At 41.2% G+C, this 27,206-nt stretch overlaps 1 protein-coding gene across 1 annotated transcript; it reads left to right on the top strand.

Annotated features, from left to right (window-relative positions):
• Nucleotides 1-362: 362 nt before the first annotated feature.
• LOC124250277 (natural cytotoxicity triggering receptor 1-like) lies at nt 363-23,252 on the top strand. The gene is made up of 12 exons (XM_046682100.1): nt 363-458; nt 2,517-2,552; nt 4,036-4,320; nt 6,311-6,598; nt 8,097-8,265; nt 16,260-16,303; nt 16,387-16,422; nt 16,606-16,890; nt 18,467-18,745; nt 19,012-19,062; nt 19,936-19,983; nt 20,110-23,252. Exons 1-12 carry the CDS (start codon nt 425-427, stop codon nt 20,298-20,300), a joined length of 1,746 nt encoding a protein of 581 aa, XP_046538056.1. The 5' UTR covers nt 363-424; the 3' UTR covers nt 20,301-23,252.
• The last annotated feature ends 3,954 nt before the right edge of the window (nt 23,253-27,206 follow it).

The raw sequence follows: 27,206 nt of genomic DNA, 5'->3' as shown, positions 1-27,206 counted from the left end.
CAGAGAGGACGTGTGGTCCATAACAGGCAAGACCACATGGCTTTTGACTGATGGTCCAGTGAAGAAAAATCTCTGTCTATATAGCACTCATCTTATATTCTATCCCAGGCCCTTCCATTCAGATGTGGGGTCTGGTCCAATGAAGGATTTAAGCCCCATCAGACATTGGTTGAAGAAAACACTCACTTCTAATATGAAACATAAACAGGAAGAAGGTTGGTCTCCTCTTGGATCCAATCCAAGAGCTACCCGGAACTAAGTTCTTTGAGAAGAAATCATTTCTTGTGGAGCAATAGATGTAGAAATTCTCTGACTAGGGTCTCTGACCTCATATTTCCTGTAGATCTTACTGTCTTATGAGAATCTGCCATCCTGCTAACGTGCGCCAACAAGAGGCTAACTGGGCTGAGGCTGTATCAGAATCATGACCCCCAGAGATATTACCCTCATCTGTCTTGGTGAGTCTTAATACGCAAGCAGGTTAGAGGGGAAGATGAGGGAATCCCAGAATAGTCAGGGTCCCTCTTAACGCAAGGACTTGGTGATTTTAGTGGTTGCCAAGGAGATTCCAATCTCCTTAATGGAGAGATGGTCTTTGGCTAGATGTCTGTAACTGCCTCTAACCAAGGCCAAGCCAAACTGTGGGGCTCAGTGGTCAAGTTGTCAAGTTGACCTTGTGGGGCTCATCCAACCCATGCCACATTGTCTGGGGATGTAGGATGGTTCCAGAGTTCCTGTAGATGAGAGCCTTAGGGGTTAGAATCTAGAAGATAAAACTAAAAGATGAGCCTCAAAGCTATGTTCACTGTGGAAGAAAAAATGACACCCTGTCTGCTATTACTTAGGGTGATTTCTAGTAGAGATTGGTAACTGGAGGATTGCTTTTTCTTTAATCTCTGTCTGAGCCAGAAGATTCAGGTGGAGGAAGGTAATTGTTCCCCTATATCTCCCAAGCTCTCCTGTACCCTCTTGGCAGCTTGGCAGTAGAAGGGATGAAGGGATAGTCTAAAGCCAAGATGAATTCCAATTATATCCCCCATTCTGATTGTTTCTGCTATGTTCTCCTTGCATAATTTCTATTTCACTTTGATATCTCCAACCCCTTAAAATTCATCATGCTCAGACATAGATGGACTCTTTGCCTCTGTTAGGCTGTCTGTCCACCAAAGACGTGTGTTTTACTGGATGTTGACAACTGCAGGGATGAGGAAGTCGGGAGCCCTCTGTGATTGCCCAAATCCTCCCATATGTCACGTCTACTTGCTTTCACAACTAATTCTCCTCAGTCTATCCACTTTGCTTCATTTAAAGGAACGCTGCCTTAGTCCAATGCTACTGTAGAATCTGTGTATTCTCCCATACTAACTACAGTACAAAGCACTAAGCAATACTAAATTACTTCTGTATATTCTGTCACTCCAACTACTGCCTTGCCCTTCTAATGGGTGTAACCCTATAGCCATTCATCTAAAAACTGTAGCCTGGATTATTTTTGTCTTTAAAATACAAACTTGTTCATCTGCCTCTTAAAACTCCTCAGGAGTCTATCTTCAGATAAACCTAGCTGCTTCTCCAGGTCTCCCAAGTCCTGCCCACAGTGGTTTGTGTCTACTCCTCCAGCACGTCTTCCACTCTCCCTCTGAGTGTCTGCTCTGCACCCACACTGACCTTAATTTAGTTTTTCCTTCATTCATTCCATTTTGTTATCTCAGGGCCTTTTCTCACTTCCTGTCTATCTGCAATGCTCCAAACCCACCTATCCACATCACCTAGGCAATTCCTACTCATCCTCATATATCAGCTGAACCCTTATGTCTGTTATCAGGTCTCTGAGTTCTGTCTTTATACCACAGGCCATATATCATGATCTACAATTACATACTTATGTATTTTTTAATTAGTATGTGACATCTCCCATATCATCATTCCCTTAAAGGTATTAACAAAGTCTGTTCAGGTCAGATTTCTTGAGCTCAGTACTACTGACGTTTGAGACCAGATAATCCTCTGTTTTGGGGGCAGTCCTGTTTATTCTAAGATGTTTAGCAGCATTCCTGGCCTCTACCCACTACTTACGAATAGTACCTCCCACCCCAGTTGTGACAAACAAAAATGTCTCCAGACATTGCCAAATTGTCCCCTGGGAGGTCAAATTGCCCACTGTTGAGAACCACTGGTTTAGGTCATGATAGTAGATAAACAATGCACCTGGGTTAATGGAGGCATCTCTTCACATATCTTGGAACAACAAATGTGTGGGTGTATTGGTGAGTGAATGATACTCAATACAGGGAAATTCTTCAGGGTTTTGTCTTGCTTGACAATAATCCTTGTTGGTATGGCAAACTCCCTTCTTATCCTCATTCACAGAGCTGCTGTTGAGCTCATCACTATCAGGTCTATAATAATAATACACATGACAAGAGGAACCAGGTTTTGAGAGTCCCTTCCCCCGGTATGCTATAATAGAGATTGGCAATTGGAGAATTGCTTTTTCATGGCTCTCTCTCTTACAGTGCTCTGCCTAGGCATGAAAATTCAGGCACAAGAAGGTAAGTGTCTCCCTAAATCTTCCCAGCTCCCCTATACACTATATCTGGGTTAAAACTGAAAGAAGTCTTCAAAATGCAACATTACTTGCTCAAAGCCACTGAGCATGAATGGATTGGCGCCAAGAAGCTAACCAGCACCTTCCTATACCCCAAAACTTTCCCAAATCCCTTTCTGTCCTACATCCCACTCCTAGAGCTATTTAGTTTCTAAGCCCCAGCCTTCTGGCTCTCTCTCACAGAATTAATCATCATATTCATCAGACACTTGTGTTAGTTGTCCCTCACATTGCACTCTCTAACTGCTTCAGGATAGAGAGCTCTCCTCAACTGCAGAGGAAAAAGCACCGAATCTAAGTGAGATATTCCTAGTTTCCAAATCAGGTCTGACCACTCTTCAGTTTGTCGTCTTGAGCAATTGGCGTGGTTTCTCCAAGCTTCAGCACCCTCGCTTTAGAGTGAAAAACAGGATTGCATAGTGATAAGGATTACCATGGCAACAGAACACCACGCAAGACTAGAGATTGCCAGGGGCTGCGGGAAGGGTAAAATAGGGAGTGACTGCTTGATGCATATGGGGTCTCCTTCGGGGGTATGAAAATGGAACTAGATAGAGACGGTGGTTGCACAACATTGTGAATGTACTAAATGCCACTAAACCATACACTTTAAAAATAGTTAATTTTACGTTATGTGAATTTCACCTCAATAAAAAAAATATATAAAAAGGAAGGAATTCAGCTCCTCAAAGAGTCCTTTGGTTCCTCAAAAGCTAAACATGATCCAGAATTTCACTCCCACCTATGTAACCAAAGGAATTGAAAGCAGAGACTCAAACACATATTTGTACACCAATTTTCATAGAAACATTATTCACAAAAGCCAAAAGGTGGCAACAACCCAAATATCCATTGACATGAATGGATAAACAAAATGTGGTCTACACATACAATGTAATATTATTTGGCCATAAAAAGGAAGGGCATTCTGACGCATGCTACAACATGTATGAATTTTGAGGACATCATGCTAAGTGAAATATGCCAGACAGAGAAAGACAAATATTGTATTATTCCACTGATATGAGGTACCTAGAATAGGCAAATTCATAGAGACAGAAAGTAGATTAGAGGTTACCAGGGACTGAGGAAAAAGAGAATAGGCAGTTATTGCTTAATGGTTAAAGAGTTTTTGTTTGGAGTCATGAAAAATTCTGAAAATAGCTGGTGGTGATAATTGCACAATATGGCAAATGTAATTAATGCCACTGAGCTGTACCCTTGAAAAATTATTAAAATGGTAAATTTTATGTTTGTATAACACATTTTATTTTACCACCATTAGGAAATACCAAAAAAGCTGTTTAAAAAAGAAAGGAATTATAGGTTCTTCGCAATTTAATTTATTTGCGTTCTCCCTCACAGTGAAGGAAAGAAGTAGTTTCCCCATGGCAGGCCTTCTGAGTCTGGGCTCTATTTTCTTCCAGAGGATTCTCCCATTCCTATCATATCTGCTGTACCCAGTTCTGTGATTCCCTTGAATGAGTCTGTGAAGATCCTGTGCCAGGGAACTCCTCAGTCTTTCCTGTACCAACTGGAGATCCTGGGAAACTCCACAAACAAGATGGTGGAGGAAAAATATGGATTTCAGAAGGAGGCTGAATTCATCATTAACCACATGGATACAAAGACTGCAGGGCGCTATCAGTGCCGATACAGGAAAGCATACAGATGGTCAAAGTATAGTGAAGCCCTGCAGCTGGTGGTGACAGGTGAGGGGGCCTTCAGGGTCTTTTTCTTTCTTGTTTTTTTCATTGATAACATTTTTAGAGCGGTTTCAGATTTACAGGGAAATTGAGAAGATATGACAGAGAGGTCCCATATACCCGGCACCCAGTTTTCTCTATCATTAACATCTTCTACTAGTAGGGTACATTCCTTACCATTAATGAACCAATATTGATACAGTATTATGAGCCAAAGTCCATAGTTTGTTTACATGTCCTTAGTTTTTATCTAATGTCTTTCATCTATTCCAGGATCCTATCCCACATTGCATTTAGTTGTCATGCCTCTTTAGTCTACTCTTGGCCATGGAAGTTTCTCAGACTTTCCTTGTCTTTGACAAGCCTGGCAGTTTTAAGGGGCACTGGTCAGGTGTTTTGTAGAATGTCCCACTGTTGGAAGTTTCCTGATGTTTTACTCATGATAAGACAGGGGTTATGGATTATCGTGAGGAAGAACATAGAGGCAGAGTGCCATTTTTGTGGCCTCGTATCAAGGGTACATACTCTACAAAAGAATATGGCTGTTGATGTTGACCCTGAGGCCCTGGCTGAGATAGTGTGTGTCAGGTTTCTCCACTGTAAAGTTACTCTTCCTCCTACCTACCGTTTCTTTGTGAAAGGAAATTACTATATGCAGCCTGTACCTAAGGAGTGAGGAGTTGTGCTTCTGCTGCATGAATCCAGCCCTCGGCTTTAAGCTCTGTCCTCAGGGTGACCCACACTCTGTGTTTCTATAAAGGGGTACCCCAGATTTCCAGGTTCTTCTACCTACTGACATTCTTCTTATACATTGTCACCTCCTTCAGCCCCTGACATAGCTCCTCAAACTTCTGGATACTATCCCATCTTTTCTCCAACATATGGCTTCTGATATTGTGATTTATAATAAGAAACACATATTTGGTCTTTGTCCCTGTTTCTGGCACAGAGCTCCTAAAACCCTTGGCATTTCCTAAGTGATAAGAGCAATAAAGGTGCCTTGATATTCATAACAAACCTCTTTCAACCACACCTGAGTTTAGATTAATGAGGTGATTTTGGGGAAGCACCTAAAGGTGGGGTCTGGTTGCCACCGGAGGCAATCATGTGATTAGAGGGTTGGAATTTTCAGCCCCAACCCCTGACCTCCCGGGGAGAGAGGCAGGGCTGGAGATTGAGTTCAATCACCAGTGGCCAATGATTTAATCCATCCTGCCTGTGTAATGAGGCCTCTTTAAATACCCAAAAGGATGAGGTTCAGAGAGTGTGTGGGTTGGTGAACACATGGAGGTGCTAGGAGAGTAGGTGACCTGGAAGGAGCACAGAAGCTCCGCACTTTCCCCATAACTCACCCTATGCATCTCTTCCATCTGGCTGTACTTAAGTTATACCCTTGTATAATAAACTGATAATCTAATAAGTAAAATGTTTCCCTGAGTTTGGAAAGCCACTCTAGCAAATTAATTGAACCCAAGGAGGGGGTCATGGGAACCTCTGATTTATAGCTGATCAATCAGAAGCACAGGTGATGTCCTGGACTTGCAATTGGAGTTCTCAAGTGGGGTGGGGGTAAGTTGTGGGACTGAGCCCCTAATCTGTGGGATGTTACACTATCTCAGGGTAGATAGTGTGAGAACAGAGTTGAATTGTGGGACACCCGTCTGGTGTTGCAGAATTGCTTGGTGGTGTGGGGAAAAAAATAAAACCCACGCATTGTAATTGGGAACAGCATGGTAGGGATCATCTGGCTTTAGAGACCAGATCTATCTCTTGAAGATGGCATCTAATCTAAGCCCCATGGGCTGCTTGTTTGCTCAACTCTATCTGCAATAGCTTGGGACAGAGTATGTGTCCTGTGGTAGGGAAATGGGATATTCCCAGCTGCCATTCTTTTACAGCAGGGAACATCAGCATCTTCCCTTCTCTTAGCACAGAGAAGGGGGAAAAGGGAATAACTGCGAATAGCTTGCTAACAGCTCACTCTCTTCTGTTTTAGGCTTGTACGACAAACCCTTCCTCTCTACTGACCAGGACTCTAAAGTGATTCCAGGAGAGAATATTTCCCTCCAGTGTGGTTCACCACACACCCCATTTGATAGATTTTCACTGACCACGGAGGGAGGAGCCACCTTGCCACAACACCAAGATGAGGGACACCAAGGAAACTTCACTCTGGGTCCTGTGACCCCTGGCTTCTCAGGGAACTACAGGTGCTATGGTTGGTATAGTGACAACCCTTACGTGTGGTCAGCCCCCAGTGACACCCTGAAGCTTGTGGTCAAAGGTATGTGTATCTCAACCCAGCCAATGACCTTCTTTTTGGGGCTCCAGTTGGCTGTCCAAGGCCTGGGCATCAGGCAGGAGTCTGAAGAGGTGTTCTAAGAAAGAATGATGGGGCAGTAGAGAGTCACTACTCAGAGGACTGTGAAGAGAGAAGCACTTCTCAATCACATCACATTCGACTTTAACATCCTCTCCTAGAGTTCTCTAGACAGGACCCTTTGAAAACACGTGGTCTTTTGAGAAAGGAAAAATAAGTGCTCAGAATCATGTTAAGGGGCATTGTTGAGACAATAGGTATCTGATACATCCTTAGACTGACTCACTTCTCTTTTTCACATGCTTACTTGCAGCTGGGCATCCTTACACTAACCTGCAATACTGGGATCCACTCTGAGTGACTGGCTAGGAACTTATGGTTCATGGGAGAACTCTTAAAAACTCTATCATAAGCCCCATTTTTATGTTGTTTGCTTACATCACTCTGCTCAGAGGTAGAAGAGTTATAGACAAGAAAAGCAGTGGTGAGGAACTGTGATACCCAGCAACCCTGCCGATCACTAAGCAGGGTGACCACATTCATCTCTCAGATCCGCCTTGTCTAGTCATTCTACAAGCTAAGCAAATATGACAGTCACAGCTAGAATGGTCTTTTCAAATAATGGTGCATGGACAATCGGGCATCTATGGAGGAGGAGTGAACTTATCAGTCGTTTCCTTTAGAGTAGATAGTCACTGTGTCTTGTTTTAGAAACCGTCTGCTCTTCCAGTGCCAAGACGATTATCTCTTGTGTTATCTTCAGAAACTCAAAATATTTTGCATTTTGCAATTAGGAATTGCAAGCTCATTTGGAGTTGATTTCCGTATTTTAACAGGAAAGAGTTACTAGGAATTCTAAACATTGTAATTTCACAGTACTTTATTACACCTTGAGAGGAACATAGGCCCATGCAGTCCACATAAAAAATTAAGAAATCAAGAAATTTTTTAAAGTTTCAGACAACAGCAACATAGAGTGAAGAGTCACACAATAATGGAGATAATTTTTACCTAAGTTTATCTGAAAATTTCCTCCCACCTACTTCCCAGATACCAACAGTGCTGTACCCTTTGTCATGTACGAGAGAGGAACACAAATTGTTACATGGAGTGAAGAAGGTGTAGAGGAGAGAATTTAGAGTTCTGGATATGTGGGGGGTTTGCTGGTATTTGTTTAGACATTCAGTAAGAACGCCGTATGAGGAGGAAATTAAAAGCAAACAGAACATCCATACAACCACCTCCTTCCCCATTTATAAGGCCTTCTGGGAACCACAGTTCCTCACCATTAGACCTAGGCTTGCAGACTAAGTGTGGCACTCACAAATGCATGAGCTCATCAAGGAGGGGGTCCAAGTGGGACCACAACTAGAGAAATGAGATCCCTTTTCAGGCCTCTGGGGTTGAAGTTTGAATAGAACATGACCAATGGTTGTTCATCTCCTTTGAATTATGTCTCTAGATACCATGAACCAAGACTACAAGTTGGAGAATTTGATCCGAGTGGGTGTGGCAGGGCTGGTCCTTGTGGCTCTCTTGGCCATACTGGCTGAAAATTGGCACAGCTGTAAGGTTCCTCACAAGGAAGACAGGCAAGATTTGCCTGAATGGAGCTATGATAAACAGAAAATGTAAGACAGACCCTCTGGACCAACCAAAAACAGCCTCTGCACCAACCCCCAACAGCCAGCAGGTAGACACCTGGTGCTAAAGGCAGATGAGTAGGATTTTGTGGTGTCTGGCAAAGCTACTTGGAGAACAGAAGGAAGAAAGTGGCACTAACAAGCTTGGATCCATTCTCAAGCCAATCAAATGGCATTTTCTTATACGGATCTGGGATATTTGCACCCCACCTTCCTGGACACTGATAATAAAATTCTCACTATTATCTTGGATTAACTGACTTCCTGTGATAAAAATAATTCAAAGCATTGTCAATTCTCCTTGCTGACTGTTTTTCACCCATCCTCTGTAGAAGTCCTGACCCATAATTTCATTTTGTCCGGAATTCATCAGCAAAGCAGAATACCTTTACGTCTTCCTATGTAGCACCTTAACACTTAGAATTCCATTAATTATTAATACTGTCCACTCAGCATATCACATATTCCATACATATGTTATTCTAGTTTTCCCTACACTAAAATTCTTGCATTAATGCATGCTTTCCCCATTTTTAAGAATATTCTCCTGTTCTTATGAAACTGTAACACATTTCAAACTGTCTCATGCCTCAAGCACAGTAGATAGACTTGTGAAAATAGCCAGAACAAGAGTCTCCTTTGGGTTATCTCAGCACTTTGAGCAACTTAGTCTATTGATTCGTCTTTTTGTAGTATTCATCATGAGGTCTAGACGATGTAAAATATTGGAAATATTTTTTGAAATTATGAATAAATAAGTTGGCGAAGGAAATGTTCCTGATTGGGCCTCATAAAACAATGAAGAGCCATGATTTCAGAGGAGGGCTAACAAGAGACCTTACATCAGATCCAGGATTTGGACCAGAGATGCAATGGGGTTTGACTCCAGGAGAGGGAAAAGATCAGCCTCACGTTATGTGGTTTAGATGATGGCAGGGCCTTGTTTGGAAAAAGGCTTCTGAGAATAAAAACATGCTGCACTCCTAGCAAAAGATGTTATTGTCCTGTAGCCCCGTGACAAGGAGCCACCCAACCAGTTTTTAAGTCACCATCAATGACCGCTCACCCCAGTGAAAATGCCTTGGAGATTCAACCAATCAGACTGCTTCTTTGTTCTAAATGTCAGCCAAACAAAAACGAGTTCACTCCACTAAACACACCTGTGAGTGATAACCAATCAAAATAGTCTCCCTTTGGGGCTGGCGTGGTGGCATAGCGGTTAAGTTTGTGTGCTCCAGTTGGGCAGCCCTGGGTTAGCAGCATCCGATCCCACTGGACCTAGCGCAGCTCGTCAAGCCATGCTGTGGCCACATCCCACATAAAGTAGAGGAAGATTGGCAAAAGATGTTAGCTCAGGGCTAATCTTCCTCACAAAAAAAAATAGTCTCCTTCAAATAAATATACTTTTGCAGATGATATCAAACCACAGGAGCCCCTGAAAATCCACATTTCCAAAAAAAAAAAAAAAAGAAAGAAAGAAAAAACCGCATAGGATGTAGAATCATCAGTAGGCTCTGCTCAGAGACACCATGTCTGGCCAGCAGAGCTGTCCTTTACCACAGTAAAAATAAATTTGACTTTGCCTTTTAATTTCAGGCATTGAATAGTGAGTGCATTAGCCTTTGATGGTTCATGTATTGGATTGATTTAGGTTAAGTACAAGGTTTGGCTTAGGAGCAAAGAGTATGGGGGCTTATATTCCATGACCTTCTGTTCTATGTTAGGTTTTATGCTGGCAATTTGTTTACAGGAGCATACTGTAACCCTGTGAATTTTATTTTAATCAAGCTGCATGTCATGTGAGCCAACAGAGGCTCAGAAGTGGCATGATTTGGATAATGATTCAAATATATGGGTACAGAGTTTCAGTTTGGGATGATGAAAACGTTTTGGACTCAGATGGTGGTGATGGTTGCACAAGAATGTGAATGTGCTTAATGCTGCTGAACTGCACAGTTTAAAATGGCTTGAATGAACCTCTATATCCGGTAAATGACAACTCCTCTTTTGGGGTACTGAGTTTCAGTTTTGCAAGATGAAAAACATTCTAGAGATCCACTTCGAAACAATATGAATGTACTTTACATTACTGAATTGTGCACTTTCAAATGTGAAGATGGTAAATTTCATGTTACATTTTTTTTTACCAAAAATAACATTTAAAAATGGTTAAAATGGTAAATTTTATACCATGTCTATTTTTCCACCATTTTTAGAAAGTTCTTTATTGTCTATAGACTGAAAGTATATGAGTGGTTGCCTAGGGCTGGAAGAGTAAGGGGGTAATGAGCAGTGACAGCTAGTGGGTATTGGGTTTATTTTAAGGGTGCTGAAAAAGTTCTAAAATTAGATTGCAGTGATGGTTAGGCAACTCTGTGAATATACTTAAAACCATTGAATTACACACTTCAAATGGGTGAATTGTATATCAATTATATCTCCATAAAGTTGAGGTTTTTTCAAGTACCAAAAACTGAAAAATTATTAGCAACATCCTCAGTGTCACTTACTCTTTAATTGGTTAAGTCATGACTTGAAGTCCATCATCTCCAACATGGCTTTCTGTCTGTCTATGAGGATAGTTCTAGGAGTACAGGTGTGAGCTTAAGGTGGAAACTTGGCTGAACTACATAGATACAGAAGGCTCTGTAAGAAACCAAAGACAAACAGTGAGATGAATGGTATGGTTGATGTTAGTGTTTGGTGTCCAGGGAAGACACTCAGGTTCAGAGGCATAGCCCCCTAAAGTGATCACACAACACCTCTAATTAGCTGGATAAAACATAGAATTTATTTAACATGCTTGTGCTTCAGTTTCTCACCTGCAAACTGATGGAATAAATAGTACCAATTTCATCAGCTTATCATGAAGATTCAATAAATTAACGATTGCAAACTGCCCAGGATAGTGCTTCATACACAGGAAACATTTTTCAAGTCTGGTTAACACAAGCCACACCTCTAAAGATGATTCTATCTTCAGGTCTTTACACACTGTTGGAGTAAAGTGTTCCACTCTGAGTGGCCTCATGCACCCAAGGTCTACATATGTGAGTTCTGAAGCAGAAAAGAGAGGACTAAAGAATCATTAATATTACGCGGTGAGAGATCATTGCTCTCCCACATTTCCATACCAACTTCAGGAATTACTATAAAGCTACAATAATCAAGATAGTGTGGTATTGGCAAAAGAATAGACAGATTAATGGAACTGAATAGAAAGCCTAGAAATAAACCCACATAAATGTCAACTGATTTTTTACAAAGAAGCAAAGGCAATACAATGGAGCAAAGATAGTCTCTTCAACAAATGGTGTGGAACAACTGGACATCCACATGCAAAAATAAACAAACAAATCTAGACACAGACTTTACACCCTTCACAAGAATTAACTCAAAATTGGTCTCAAACTGAAATGTAAAATGAAAACTATAAAACTCCTAGAAGATAACATGTGAGAAAACATAAATGACCTTGAGTATGGTGATGCCTTTTTAGACACAAGACCAAAGATGTGATTCATGAAAGAAATAATTGATAACCTGGACTTCAGTAAAATTAAAAACTTCTGCTCTCTAAAAGACAACACTAAAAGAATTATAAGACAAGCCACAGACTGGGAGAAAATATTTGCAAAAGATTTAAATTGGACCTTTATTTTACATCATACACAAAAATTAACATGAAATGGATTACCAACTTAAATGTAAGACCTGAATCTCCAAAACTCCTAGTAGAAAATAAATGCTCTTAGACATTGATCTTGTCAAAGATTTCTTTGGATCTGACTCCAAAATCTCAGGCAACAAAAGCAAAATTAAACAAGTGGGATGATATCAAACTAAAAAGATTGTGTACAGCAAAGGAAACAATCAACAAACAAAAAGGCAACCTACAGAATGGGAGATAATATTCACAAACCATATATCTAATAAGGGATTAATATCCAAAATGTATAAGGAACTCATATAACTCAATAGCAAATAACAATAATAATAGCACAATAAAAAATGGGCAAAGGATCTGAACAGACGTTTTTCCAAAGAAAATAAACAAATGGCCACCAGGCACATGAAAAGGTACATGACATCACTAACCATCAGGAAAGTGCAAATCAAAACCACAATAAGATGTCACCTCACACCTTTTCAGGTGACTAGTATTTGAAAGGTAGAGATAATAAGTGTTGGCGAGGGTGTGAAGGAAAAGGGAACTTTGTGCATTGTTGCTGAGAATGTAAGTTGGTACAGCCATTATAGAAAATAGGATGGTGGTTCCTCAAAAAATTAAAAATAGAACTACCATACGATCCAGCAATCTCAGTTGTAGGTATACATCCAAAGGAAATAAAATCAATATCTCGAAGAGATATCTGCAGCTCTGTGTTCATTGCAGCATTATTCACAACAACCAAGATATGGAAAACACCCGGTGTCCATTGATGTATGAATGGATAAAGAAAATTTGTTATATTATATATATGGTGGAATATTATTTAGCCCAAAAAGGGAAATCTTGCTATTTGCAACATCACAGATGAACCTGGATGAACTTCATTATGCTAAGTGAAATAAGCCAGACACATAAATAAAAATACTGCATGACCTCATTGATATGTGGAATCTAAAAAAATTGAACTCATAGAACCAGAGCGCAGATCAGTGATTATGGGGGGTGGGGGCAATGAGGAGATGTTAGTCAAAGGGTACAAACTTCGGTTTCTGAGCTGAAAAAGTTCTGGGGATCTGATGTACAACATGGTGATGGTAGTTGATACTGTATCACATACTTGAAATTTGCTAAGGGAAGAGATCTTAAGTGTTCTTGCCACAAAAAAAAAAAATTCTGTTTAGGGAAAGTAATGGATGTGTTAATTAACTTCATTATATTAATCGTTTTACAATGTATATATACCACATTGTGATGATATATAAATATATCCCTCAATAAAACTGGGAAAAAATTTTAAATGAGGAAATAAAAAGGCAAATTACCCACTCCCAGAAATGGAAACTTAAAACCATTTTGATTAACTTTCTTGAGACAAAAGTCTTGGCTACTAGACAGATACTGGACAGGATATTATCTCTAAAGACTTAAGGATGTGGTTTCAGTACCTTCCAGAGAAAATAGCTGTGCTCTTAAGCCCTCATGATGCAAGTGTTTTAACTAAGAGGTAGTATTGCAGAGAAAAAAACACTGGAGTAATGCCAAGTCTTTGGAAGGATTTCCTTCTTAGAAAAAGCAGCTCTAGAATTGCTCCAATCGCCAGCTCAGAAAATGACAAGAAAACTTGCCTATGTCTGCAAGTCTGGAAGAAGACTTATGAAAAATCAAAAACACAGACATCTTTCACGAAAGTATGAGATTGAATTTCGTTCCTGAGACATGTGGGACCAAACCCATAAGTTAATGTAAAATTGGTTACAATCTGCTGAAACACCTGGGAACTCTAGAAGAATCAAATGGAAGACAACACTATAGTCATCCCTTGCTTAACGACGGAGATATGTTCTGAGAAATGCATTGTCAGGTGATTTCATTGTTGTGCAAATATCATAGAATGTACTTACAAAAGCCTAGATGTATAGCCTACTACACACGTAGGCTACATGGTACTAATCTTTTGGGACCACCATCATATATGCAGTTCATCATTGACCAAAACGTCGTTATGTGGCACATGACTGTTTTGCTACAAGCACACATAACAATATATTTTGGAATCCCATAGACAGGAAAATTCAATGTAAATTATCATCAATAGAAATTACAAACCTCATGAGGAAACAAAGAACCCCAAAGTATAATGGAAGAATTAGCACCTCCAAAGAGTTGAGATATAGAACAATCGTATGCATATATACATTATTAAAATAGTAAGAAGAAAGAAAATCCATAAGGAAACCAAGGCTTCACCTATTCTCTAAAATCCAGACCCAAACCCAATGAGGGCCATACCATGGAGAGCTTAGCCTCATCCTCGGTGGTACCTGGGGGTTGACTCAAATTCCAGGGCCGTTCCTCCCAACTTTTTAAATATTTTCCCAGGAACACGTTATCAGGCAACCAGTCACTGAAATAGAACTTCAGCCTCACTGAGGAGAGAAGTAGCAGAACTTTATCACCATTCCAGGAGAACTATTTCTCTGCCCTGATCACTTTATCCCCGAAGCACAACTAGCCCTCTCCTGACCCAAAGACCCATTCACTAGTAACCTTACCTTCATGTTGTGGGTTGAGTTTAGACTGACAAATATGAGTAAATTAAGATATGTTGTGTGGGAGGAGTGAGACAAGATTCCCTCTTGGTCCAGAGACATCTTTCTCAACTACAGTTGAGCTAGCCCCATCGTCTCCTCCGAAGGAGCTGCTCCGGCCTCCCTCCCAAGTGTTTTGGCATGTAAATGTTTCCACAGACCAAGTGTGACCCAAAACCATACCACATAGCCAGGTTTCTCACTTGCATGGGCTGTGTCCCCTCTCTCTATATGTGGTCGACATGGAAACTCTGACGGGTGGGGACCTCATCCTCACCTGGGATCTCACTCGCTATTTTCTCTGCACCCATCTTTCCTGTAAGTCTACAGAAGCTAAGGTCTCCAAACCATGCAAAACAGGAAGTTAGCTAGAAGAAGCACTGAAACCTATCCTTTGTGAGTCCTATATGGGAGACACCCAGTAGGGGAGGACAAGACAAGCAATCCAATGGATGGTCCTTTTCACAGGGGGAGCACAGTTTCTGATTTTAGGTTAGAATCTGCCTAGGAGTTTGATGTCCAAGCTATCATCTCAGTCAAGAGTGAACATCTCTCTTTAGTTTTCCTCTCCAAGAAAGCTTCTGAGCAAGATGTTACAGATGCATGGGAATGATGCCTTCCCTCAAAATGTTATAAGGACATTTTGGTAGAGACTATCTAGACAGGTAGAGTGGATGGATATTGGCTGGCTGGAGAAGGGGAATTCCGGAATTTGAAGCTGAAGATTGAAGGCAACAGAAAAGAATGGAATGGAAATCCTATCATTTGTGACAACATGGATGAGCTCACAGGACATTATGCTAAGTGAAATAAGACAGACACTCAAGGACAAATACTACTGACACCACTTACATGAGAATGAAACTGTTCTATGTTTTGATTGAGGTGTTGGTTACATGACTATGTGCATTTATCAAAACTCATGGAACTGAACACCAAATGAGTAAATTTTACCATACACAAATTAAAAAATGAATGGAAAATATTCAACAACATCAAGAAATAAGAACAAAAGGTGATAGATTAGAGAAGGAGATTTTCTCATAAAATACGAGGCATAATATAAATCGGCATAACATTTCATTTTCAAAAATTGTTTAGGCCCTTTGAAAAAAGAATAATGGACGCATTTTTTAGTTAAAAATATATCAAAATAGTCAAGATTTTGATATTTAATATCTGCTTTATAACAGACTAAATGAATGTACTTATGTAAGAAATAGAACATTTTTTGCATGAAGAATAGAATTTTATTAAAACATTGTAACAAACCTTTAAAGAAGATAGTGTTATCATTCCATTCTGATGAGGTCAATTAATTTATCCAAGCATATACATGCTGTACACAGGGGAGGCAGGGTTAAACACTTTTTTTTTAATGATTCTAAGGTTTTTTCTCTGTACACTGCCCCATGCCTTTTCTGGACATAATGTCCACATTTCAAAATTTGGAAGTTGACTCATAAATGAGTTTCATGTGAGGCAGGCAATGGTCAGAGGATCTGGTTAGACCGCAGATATGACCAGATGTGTCGTGAGTACCATGTTCTTTCCTTACGCCCCATGGTCAGAGGTGGAGGGAGAGCTGTGAACATTCTTGTAAAAAGATCGATGTGAAAGCCCCATGGTGATTCGTGCTGGGCTTCACCCACCACATCCTGTGCATCTTCCTGGCCTACTGGCCTCAGTCTCTGCTCAGCTGCTCCACACTAGCCTGGCAGAATCTGTGCTATGCCTTCTATACTCACTGTCCTGCTCTGCCTCGGTGAGTTCTCGCATGGAAGGGAGGTGAAATCCAGGAGTATGGGTATGGGTGGCACAACATGTTTTATTAATCCTATCTTCCAGAGCTGTATCTGAGCCAGAGGGTCAACGCCCAGAAGCGTGAGTCCTTCCTTCAAAGCCCCAGAGTCACTCTGCGGGGTTCAGAATAAGTATCTCCCTGAAAACAACTAGGGGAGAAAGCAGGGGCTCTGACTTGCTAGGAGGGCTTGAGGCTAGCAGCTGGGTGGGAAGTAGGGTGGGCAGGAGCTTTATCTAGAATTCCAGCCTCTGATTCACCTCCAGGTACTCCCTCTAAACCTGTCATCTGGGCCAAGCCTGATGTCATGATTCCAAAGGGAATGCCAGTGGTCATCTGGTGTCAGGGCACTCACAAGACGGTTGAGTATCAGCTGCATTTCGAAGGACAACTTTCTGCTTCAGAGAGACCAAAAACACCTGGAATGATGAACAAAGTCAAGTTCCCCATCCCGGCTATGACCTCAAGCACTGCAGGGCAATACAGGTGCTTCTATCGAAGTGGGGAGCTGTGGTCAGAGCCTAGTGACCCTCTGGATCTGGTGGTAACAGGTAACCATCCCATTCTCTAGCTGCATAGTCATCTCCTCAGCCTGAATCCTCAGGAAGGCAATCATGTATTCATCACATTTAGTCTCTTCCAAGCTCATTCAGATGCTGTTCATCTTGGGGGTGGGGTCTGATCACTTCCTACAGGAGTTATCTATAGAGAGCTGTCTCTATGACCTAGGAGTGGATTTGTGTTGGGTCAAGTTCTCCAGGTAAGAGAGCCTGAGGTGGATGTGTGTGTGCAGGGGGGATTACTGGGAAATATCCTCAAACACAACACAGGCTGGGAAACAGGCCGGGTAGAAGGTTAAGCTGGCCTGTGATGTAGTCTCAGAAGAGACCTCAGCCAAGCAAATGTGGGATACTGGACCTGGGATGGACCTTCAGGATTGTCTTGAAATGAGGCTAGGAGCTCTATACCACCCGGTGTCAACCAGTTATCGAATGAGAACCACAGTTAGTGAGGTTCCAGACAAATATTCTTGCTTTTGTGGCACTTGTATTCTAACGGAAGACAGACCATGAGTCAAAGTCAGGATAAATAAATCAATTATATAGTACATGAGGAAGAAATGGTGGTATGGAAAAAGACAAAGCAGAACAGGGTTAAAGTTATTAGGAGGGAGGATAATCTTGGGTCGAACAGTTCCTTCAGCTGAGGGATGTGTTTCTCAAAGTTAAGCAAGGATCAGAATCACCTGGAGGACTTGTGAAAACACCGGTGGCTTTAGTACACTTGTGTTCATAGTAGCACTGTTCACAATAGACAAAAAGTAGAAACAACCCAAGTGTCTATATATGGCTGAAGGGATAAACACAATGTGGTATATACATACAATGGAATATTATTCAGCCCTAAAACATGAGGAGATTCTGACACCTGCTACAACGTGGATGAACCTTGGAGACATTACGCTACGAGAAATAAGCTAGTCACAGGATGATACTACAAGGGATACTTAGAATAGTCAAACTCAGAGACAGAAAGTAGAATGGTGGTTGCTGGAGGCTGGGGGAAGACGGAATGGGGAGTTATTGTTTCATGGGTACAGAGTTTCACTTTTGCAAGATGAAAAGCATTCTTGAGATAGACGTTGATGATAGTTGTTCAACAATCTGACTGTACTTAACACCACTGAATTGTCCACTTTAAAAAAATGGTTAAGATGGCAAATTTTATGTTGCATGTATTTTCCAACAATCAAAAATAATAATTTTTTAGCATAGATGGCTGCCCTACTCCTGAGTTTCTGATGCAGTGGACCTCGGTGGAGCCTGGGAATTTGCATTTTTAACAAGGTTTCAGGAGATGCTGATGTTGTTGGTACCAAGGACCAGACTTTGATAACCGCTGAGTAGGGCAGTCCCCAGAGAAAGATTCATGTTAATACTCATGGGAGCTAGGGGAGTGAGTGTCTCATCCTTGAAGGGAGAGATCAGGGAGGGTGTGTCCATGATCAGGGCAAATTTAGGAAATAGAAGGGACTGAGATTCTGGGAAGTGATACCTGGTTTTAAGGTCCAGGGGGATGGGAGATATATAAAGATGCTCTTTACCTACCAGTCACCTTCTCTCACAGGAATGTATGACATACCCACCCTCTCAGTTCATCCCGGGCCTGAGGTGATTTCAGGAGAGAATGTGACCTTCTGTTGCCATCTAGAGACTGCAACAACCACGTTCTTTCTGCTCAAGGAGGGAAGATCCAGCCGCCCATGGCGCAGATATGGGAAGGTCCAGGCGAAGTTCCCCATGGGCCCTGTGACCACAGCCCACAGAGGGACATACAGATGTTTTGGTTCTTATAACAACCATGTGTGGTCTTTCCCTAGTGAGCCCGTGAAACTCCTGGTCACAGGTGAGGAAATCCCCAATTTTCTCCCATGTCCCCTCGGGAACCCCAGGTAAACCTCAACCAGTGAAGAGGAAGGCAGCAAAAGGACAGGTGGGAAGATGCAGACAGGGTGTCTCCTACCAGTGCCCTCATCCACATCCACTTCCTGGAGGCCCAGCTGATTGTTCATGAGGAAGAATGCCAGAGGGATGGGGGGAGGGTATAGAGAATAGCTGGGAAGAGCAGAGGAAACCCCAAACCCTTACTTGTTTCCTTGCCTCCATTGTCAGCAGATGTCGGGGACCCCAGCCTTGTACCCACAGAGCACATCTCTTCTCCTGGTGAGTAACAGGTACTTGGGAGAGAAATCAAATCCTCCTAATGATGCTAAAAATGTGATATCTATTCAAAATATCCATTGAGTGCATAGTATATGATATGACCTACAGCTCTCTAAGCCAATCAGACAAATATCCTTGTTTTTGTAGTACTTGTATTGTAGCAGAAAACACTGTGAGTCAAAGTAAGGATAAATAGATCAATTATATAGCACATGAGGAGGAAATTATGGTATGGAAAGAGACAAAGCAGGACAAATGCGGTCAAGGTGATTGGGAGTGCAGGTAGCAATATTAAACACAGTTGTCTGAGTTGGCCTCACAGAGAAGGAAGCATCTGAGCAGACACTTGAAGAATTGAGGGCATTAGTCCTGTGGCTATCTGGAGAAAGAAGGTTCCAGAGAGAGGGAATGGCCATTGCATATGCCCTAAGGCAGGGAGATGGCCAGCGTGATAAAAGAACAGCAAGGAGACCAGTGGGACTGGAAATGATGTTAGTAAGGGGATGGTGGGGAAGGGCTGGTACTGGGGCAACTCTTTTAGGACCTTGAAGAAAATGGTAAGACTCTGAATTTTAGTATGTATGAGGAAGAAGAAATGATATTGATTGACTGAATGAGGAAACTGAGGCTCATGTAGAATGGCATGAAGACACACATTTATTAGTCCTAGAGCTGAATTCTTCCTCAGATTCATCTGTCTTTTGACTCTTCCACTCTACCTGCCAGATGAAGCCACTAGAACCTGGAGTGTAGGATGGGGACTTCAAAAAGCAATAGAATGTAATGGGGTATATCCAAGGGAAGGAGAGCCTGGATGGAAGAGGCCAACACCATCCCGTTTCCTCACTTCTTCACTTTCCTTGTAATCTTCAGATTCATGGGACCCTTACTTGTTAACCACAGAGATGCAATTCCAGGAAGGTAAGCAAGCATCTGGGACTTTAGTCTCTAAAGGAAGTAAGATCTGGAAAGGAGAGAGGGAGGGGGATGGAGTGAGGTGTTGTGCATATGTTCCTGTCAGCGATCACCCTGTTCTTCTGACCCCAGATCCTGCCCTCAGGAACTACGCTATCCAGAATCTCCTTCGGATTGGTCTGGCTTTCCTGGTCCTGGTGGCCCTCGTGTGGCTCCTAGCTGAAGACTGGCTTCACAGAAAGAGGACTCAAGAGGGAACAAGCAGGGCTTCAAGTTTGGAATGCAGGAGAAGGTTCAGAACACAAAGATCCCTGGACAAATGATCAAGGGATGCAGTGGCTGTAGGTAGAGCTGAAAGCTGATCTTGACCTTGGGCTTGAGAGCTCTGTGTTGTCCCCATGGAGAAGGGAGTCATTGCAAGAAACTAAGGGACAACTGCATGGAGTTTGGCAAAGCATCCTGGAGGAGGAAAAAGGGGGGATGAAGATGCTAAATTTCTTCTGTGGACAGATCCCATTTTCTCCTCTAGGTTCTAAGTATCTTTGCGCCCTCTTACTGCAAACTAAACTTTTAGCCACTCCAGTTTTTCCTGAAAACATCTTTAACAGCACGGCCATGGAATATTTCCTTCCTAACCTGGTCTTTATCCTTATTTCCTCTTTGCTTTCTCTACAGATGTCATTCAAAATATTTAATAACCAATACAGAACAGGCATTTGTCAAATGCAACAGGAGCCAGAAAGGCAACAACCAGTCACTGGAGATGCAGGCTATAAACAAACAGTGCAGCTATATGAGTGTGTCCTGGCTGATCTCACCCACCTCAGCCTCAACTTCCTCTATCCCGTCCACCACAAGATCCCGGCTTCACTCCTTTATCCATCTTGTTCTTCTGGTCTCTTAGTAGATATCATCTCCTCCAAGAAAGTTTCCCAAGTCCTCCAGCTTGACTTAAGATGACACTTTTATACTCCCAAAACACCTGTTATTTTTCTATAACAGCACTTGAACCCTAATGCTGCATATATACCCATTTTCCAGTCTATACTGTGAACTCACGTGAATTAAATCTATGTCAGATTTCATGGCCATGTTCACAGTACCCAGTACTAAGAGAATTCTCAGAAGATATATGTTGGATAAATGGACATACAAATGGGACCAGAGTACAGTTTGAAACTTGAGCCTTCTGTTTATGGTCTTTGAAATGCTATCTAAGCACCACAAGCTCTTTTCTCCTTGAGAATTTCTACTTTACCAATTCATTAATACACTTATTATATGGATTCCCACCCCCTCTCAATATCCTGACACCTCACATAGGTTAAATTCATTCTCTAAATCTGAGTTCTCTGTTAAATACCAGAGAATAATAATTCCAACCTCAAAGGGATAACATAAAGATTTAGTGATGTAAAGATTTAAGAAACCCCAGAAGTTCTGACATATGTAAGTTACTCAATGCATAGTAACCGTTATTATTCCCAATACCACAGGGAAATGAAAATTTCACCAATTATTACCTCATTACCAGTGGCCCTAATACTGAATTTTCTACTTTCTGTTCTTCACCTACAAGTGTCCTGAGGTCTAAGAATTTCTAAATTAATATAAAATTATAGTCTTTTTCACAAGATGAGATGAGGGTGTTTAAAGTATGTTTATGAACTTCTAAATATTCCATATTCTAGCTTATAGCAAGAAACGTAAAATCTCAAGGAAAAAATGTGTAAGGAGAAGTATTTTAGGTCTCAAGATATAGACGCAGGGGCTTGACCTGGCAATGAAGCCTGTTCAGAGGAATGGAGGGGTCTTTACCACCCATGGCCCTACTGGTCTCACCAGTCCAAGTCAAAAATCTTCCAAACCTTGTCAACAGGGCAAGACCAGATATTTAACTATTGCACTACTCTTCTTGAAATATTGAACATGGCTTGTATTGCAGACATCAAAATGAAGGACAAAGAGGAAGGAAGGGAAGGAGAGAGGGGGAACGGGGAGGGAGGAAAGCACTGGCCAATTGTTTGTTACAAAGATTTCTTGGAAGCACACAACACTTACATTTATTTCTCGATGGTCAAAACCCAGTAGCTTGCCCCACCTAGATGCAAAGAAGGTTGAGATGTGTAGCCTTTATTTCAGGTGGCTCTGTGCCAAGCTAGAAGTTGGTATTTCTGGTACCAGTGAAGGGAGGAGTAATGTAATAGAGTTGTAATAGGTAACTCCAATCTCTGTTACAAGAGCTTACTATGTGCCAGGCACTGTAGAAGTATAACACACCAAGGCAAATATTATCCCTGCCATAGTAGGATTGATTGTTCAGGAGGACAGGTCTTAAATAAGTGAGTAAAGAACAAGGGCTAAGTCTTGTGATAGAGGAAATCCAGGATGCCATGGGAGCCTCTTCCTGTGCCGGATTCCATTAACTAGACATTGAGGAGGATGTAGAGGTGGGGAAAGGGATGATGGTGGTAGGTGTCTGTACCAATTCATGAAAATGCTCAGATGTAAGATGGAGGGTGAAAAACATTCATTAAAGCTTTGATTGTGAGAGAAAGAGTGGCACTGAGTGATGCTGGGAAAATGCAGGAGACAGATGAAGCATGGCCATGGAAGCCACAGTAATAAATGCATGTTTTATCCTTAAGGCGAAGGGAGCTCATTAAGCATTTTGACCATGGATGTGAAAGGATGAGTTGTGCACTGTATAAAGATCCTTCTGATTGCAGTGAGAAAAATGAAATCTGCAGAAGAAAACAAAAACATAGGAAAAAAGAGAGAAGAGTTGAGAATGGCTCATCTTTTTCTAGAGTTGACAATCAGGAAGATAACGATACCACAACTAATATTGGTAACCCAGAGGGAGGTCCAGGGTACATGGTCTCAAGATTTGATGACATATATTCTCCAACTTTGTCCCTATTTTTCAAGATTGCCTTGATTATTCTAGGTTCTTTAGATTCCATTGTTAACTTTAGGATGTCAGTTTTCACAAAATACCTGCCTGGGTTGCACATGAGATTGTATTGAAGCCACAGATGAATTTAAAGAGAATTATTATCTCTTCAGCCTTTTCAATCTGGACATTTCCAGCCATAATTGTGGTATATTTCACCATTTAATTACGTTTGCTAATTTCTCTAAATAATATCTTGTAGTCTTCTATGCAGAAAATGCACATGTCTTTTGTTAGATGTCTGCCAGACATATCATCAGTTACATCACCTCCAGGTAGATCCCTAGTTACATGACTTTTATTTTGTAAGTGGTATCATTCTTTAAATAATTCTATTGCTATTGTTTGTTGCTGGTATTACAAAAATAAAATTGACTTTTGTATATTGAATGAGTATTCAGTGGTCTTGCAGAGTTCGCTTCTTAATTCTAATAGTTTTAGATTATCTCAGATTACTTTTAGATTCAAAGATTTTTAGAATTTTTTTCAAAAATTAATTTTTTTACTGTCATTACCTAATTAGAACCTCCAGTACATTAACGAATAGGAGTAATAATAGCAGGTATTCACTTCCTAATACCAGTATTATGGGTAATATTTTTAGTATCTTACCATTGAGTAAGCTAATTGCTATAATTTTTTGTAGATACTCATTGTCCCAGTTAGAAAATTTCTTTATTTTCTTCTTTTGCTAAGCTTACTTCCATTTGAAATGAGAAAGAGCATATTCAGGGAGACCAGTTATCAGGCTCCTACATTATTCTAGACGAAAAGTTGGTAACTACTCAGAAAGGTGGGCACCTTTGACATATTTTAGGCATAGAAACAGTATTTCATTTGATTGTTTAGAAATGATGGCTGTGCAGGTGGCAGGATCAACAAGGACTCTGAAATTTGTAGATTGGGCACCTGAGTGGATGAAGGGGACGTTCTCCCCCACCAATCCCACCCATTTGGTGTTGATATTGTAGATGAACCATGAGAGTTCCGGTAAGAAGAGGATACATTTGGGGCAGAGCTGGAGACACAAATTAGTGATCTATCTTCCCAAACTGAAAAGTGTTATTATTTTTTACTGATATATAATTGACATACAACATTGTATAAGTTTAAGGTGTAAATGTTGACTTGATACATTTATATATTGCAATATGATTACCACCATAGCATTAGCTAACACCTCCTTCACATCACATAATTATTTCTTATCTATGGTGGGAATAATTAAGATCTAGTCTCTTAGTAATAAGACAATATTGTTGTTTATAATACAACATTGTTGTCTATACTCACTATACTGTGCACTAGATCTCCAGGACTAGCCTGGTTTAGCCTGTCTCCCTTTTCAAGATACTCACATGCTGGGCAGTCTGTCTCTGCAGGTTGATGCTACGGTATCCTGGTCTCATGAATGATAGGAAAGCTGAGGCCGGAAGGCTGGGTTGACCTCTCCTTTCCCTACCTCAGTCCAGCCTCTCTTCCTTCTGCATTGACCTCTGTTTCTTCCATATTCCCAATTACAACAAGGTAAAATCTCCAGACTGCCTTCCCTGTCTGTTTCTTTCATCCCATTTTGTACAACAAATGCATTGCAGAATCACAAGGTAGGGAGAAAGGACCAAATTCAATATCTGTTAAAATATGTGTTCCTGAGGCAAGATATGTCTCCTCTATTTCCACCTTCCATTTGCCAGAAGGAGGGAACAGTAGCTCCTTCTTAGCAGTGTTACAAGGTGGTGATGTCATCCTAGGGATTTATCAATGCTCCACCACCGCCACTGAGACCAAAGTTTGCAACTCTGAGTTAGGAACAGGAGCTAAGCTTCAGAACATGGAGATAGTTATGTGGAGCAATGTCCATCTCGCTCAACTCTGTCTGGTCCCTGGATCTGAAGACCAATTTCCGTGAGACATGACCCACACAGGTAGCCTTTGCTCTGCCCCTTCATGCTCACTAGTCAACCACTGGGAACTGGTTTCTCACCTCACACTTCCTCTGAAGCTGGTTTTGTAACAAATGCTGATGAGCTTCCTGGAACTCGCAGTGGACACTTTCAACCCTTCTCTTATCTTTCTTCCTCTGTCAGTTTTATATGACCACTTCCTCCTTGAAACTGTCACTTCATCTGCTTTCTCTGACACTTATCTCTACGTATTTTCTGACAGTTCTTGCACCATCCAGTTTGCAGGTTCTCCAATACCAGAGCTGGAGGGTCCTGTGGCAGACCCACCTTTCCCAGGATACAAATATCGGTTGATCTCATTTAATCAATGGTTTCAATTTCTCTAATATGGAAGCCCAAATCTGTTTCTGTGAAAACTAACTTTTTTCCTGGAATTTCAGGTCATTTTATGAGCCTTTTCCAACCAACCTGGACTTATCATCTTCCTGCCACCAAAGTTGTTCCTCTAACTTGGGAAAATCCCAACCATGTCCCTGGTTACTTTGCTTTCTTCTCAATACCTATACTTATGCTTCTGGCCACTGTTGTAAAAAATGTGTCACACAAATCAGCAGGTAATAATGCCATTTACCATTTTTGTATTTATGGGCAGACACTTTTTTTATTGTTTCTCCTAACGAATGACCTTATGTCAACTTGTCTTTTGAAATTCTGATCAGGTAAAGGTCTCATACATAAACATTTTTAAAGAACTGTTTGTCTTATAATTTTAGGAGTATGTTATACATATAATTTCTTTAGTTGTATTTATTGCACTGTGTTTCTCTGATATATGGTATCAATTGCAACTCACAACACTTTGATTTATGTATAGTCATTAGTAAATACTTTTGACTTCTGTGTTCCTACATTCCATTTAAAAGGCCTCACAAACCCCAAAACGCAATGTCCTCATCTTTCCTATTAAACTTCTTTTGCTTTAGATTAACTATTTCATTATATACGTACATACATACCACACATACACATCATATATGTTTTTATGGTAGAAGCTGGTTGTTTAACAATTTAATGTAATTGTTATGTAAATTGTTATGTAATGTAACCATTAATGTAAAAAAACAGGAAGAATCAGTCACCCCACCTATAAATCAGTCTCCCACAGACATCTTTACTTGTGTATGCACATCTGAGACTTTTCAAACTCAACATGTTAGCAGGGTTTCTCAATCTCAGCACTGCTGTCATTTGGGGCCAGGTGATCCTGTATTGGGGGAGACTGTCTTAGTCTGCTTCGGCTGCCATAACAAAATACTATAGATGAGATGGCTTAAACAATAGACATTTATTTCTCACAGTTCTGAGACTAGAAGTCCAAGATCAAGGTGCTGGTCTATTTGGCTCCCAGTAAGAGCTCTATTCCTGACTTCCAGACAGCCTTTCTTCAGTGCATGAACATATTGATTTACAACATTGTGTAAATTTCAGGTGTACATCACTATCTTCTTATAAAGCCACAAATCCTATTGGATTAGGATCCCACCCTGATGAACTCATTTAACTTTTGTTGTCCCCTAAAAGCCCTATCTCCAAATACAGTCATATTGGGGGTTAAGGTTCCAACATATATACTGGGGGCGATGGGGGGTGCACAATTCAGTCCATAGTAGTGACTGTCCTGAGCATTGTATGATGTTGAGCAGCATCCCTGGCCTCTATCCACAAGATGCCAGCAGCACCCACTAACTGACAACCAAAACTATCTCTAGATAATGCCAGATGTCCCCTTATGAACAAAATCACAAAATCAAGGATATAAACAGAGTGATGGGAGGTGACTGTGGTGGGAGAAGGGCCTCCATGATATTTGGGGGTTAGGGAGCAGCTGGGTGAGGAGGTGGTGACTTTGCTGAGAAGAGGCAGCCATGTGAAACACTGCAGCACCCCAGGAACACGCACGCACCAGGCTCAGAGAGCGACAAGTGCAGAGCCCGAGGTAAGGAAATAGCAGGACACCCAGCACAGCAAGAGCAGAGTGAGCTCAGGGGAAACTCAGCTGAAAGGTGAATGAAGAGGTCAGCAGGGCCAGATAGAGGACTTTTTGTTTAAAGTTTTTCTTCATAAAATATCTCAATCTATACATCTTTTCCAGCTTCGCTTGATCTCTTTTTACTGACATGGAACCTAATGCCAGCTCTCTAAAAAATAGGGAGTCTTACCCTAAGCTAAGTTTGGAGAATTGCCCTGGACTAGCAACCCTGCCTTTCCCCCGAATTGAGTGATCAAAGGTGGCGATTATTTTCTGGCAGAGAATCATCTAAGCCAGGGTTTCTCAACCTCCACACTTGACATTTAAGGCCAGATAATTC

Source organism: Equus quagga, chromosome 13 (assembly GCF_021613505.1).
Source record: "Equus quagga isolate Etosha38 chromosome 13, UCLA_HA_Equagga_1.0, whole genome shotgun sequence".
NCBI classification, from domain to species: domain Eukaryota; kingdom Metazoa; phylum Chordata; class Mammalia; order Perissodactyla; family Equidae; genus Equus; species Equus quagga.
The sequence above is the reverse complement of the archived record's forward strand: the minus strand, read 5'-3'. Positions and strand labels throughout refer to the sequence as shown.

Excerpts from the sequence above, each read along its gene's own strand:
- LOC124250277 (XM_046682100.1), top strand. The coding sequence starts at position 425 with ATGACCCCCAGAGATATTACCCTCATCTGTCTTG. Across the intron at positions 6,599-8,096 it reads CCTGAAGCTTGTGGTCAAAG|ATACCATGAACCAAGACTAC; the intron begins GTATGTGTATCT and ends TTATGTCTCTAG. Across the intron at positions 18,746-19,011 it reads CGTGAAACTCCTGGTCACAG|CAGATGTCGGGGACCCCAGC; the intron begins GTGAGGAAATCC and ends CTCCATTGTCAG.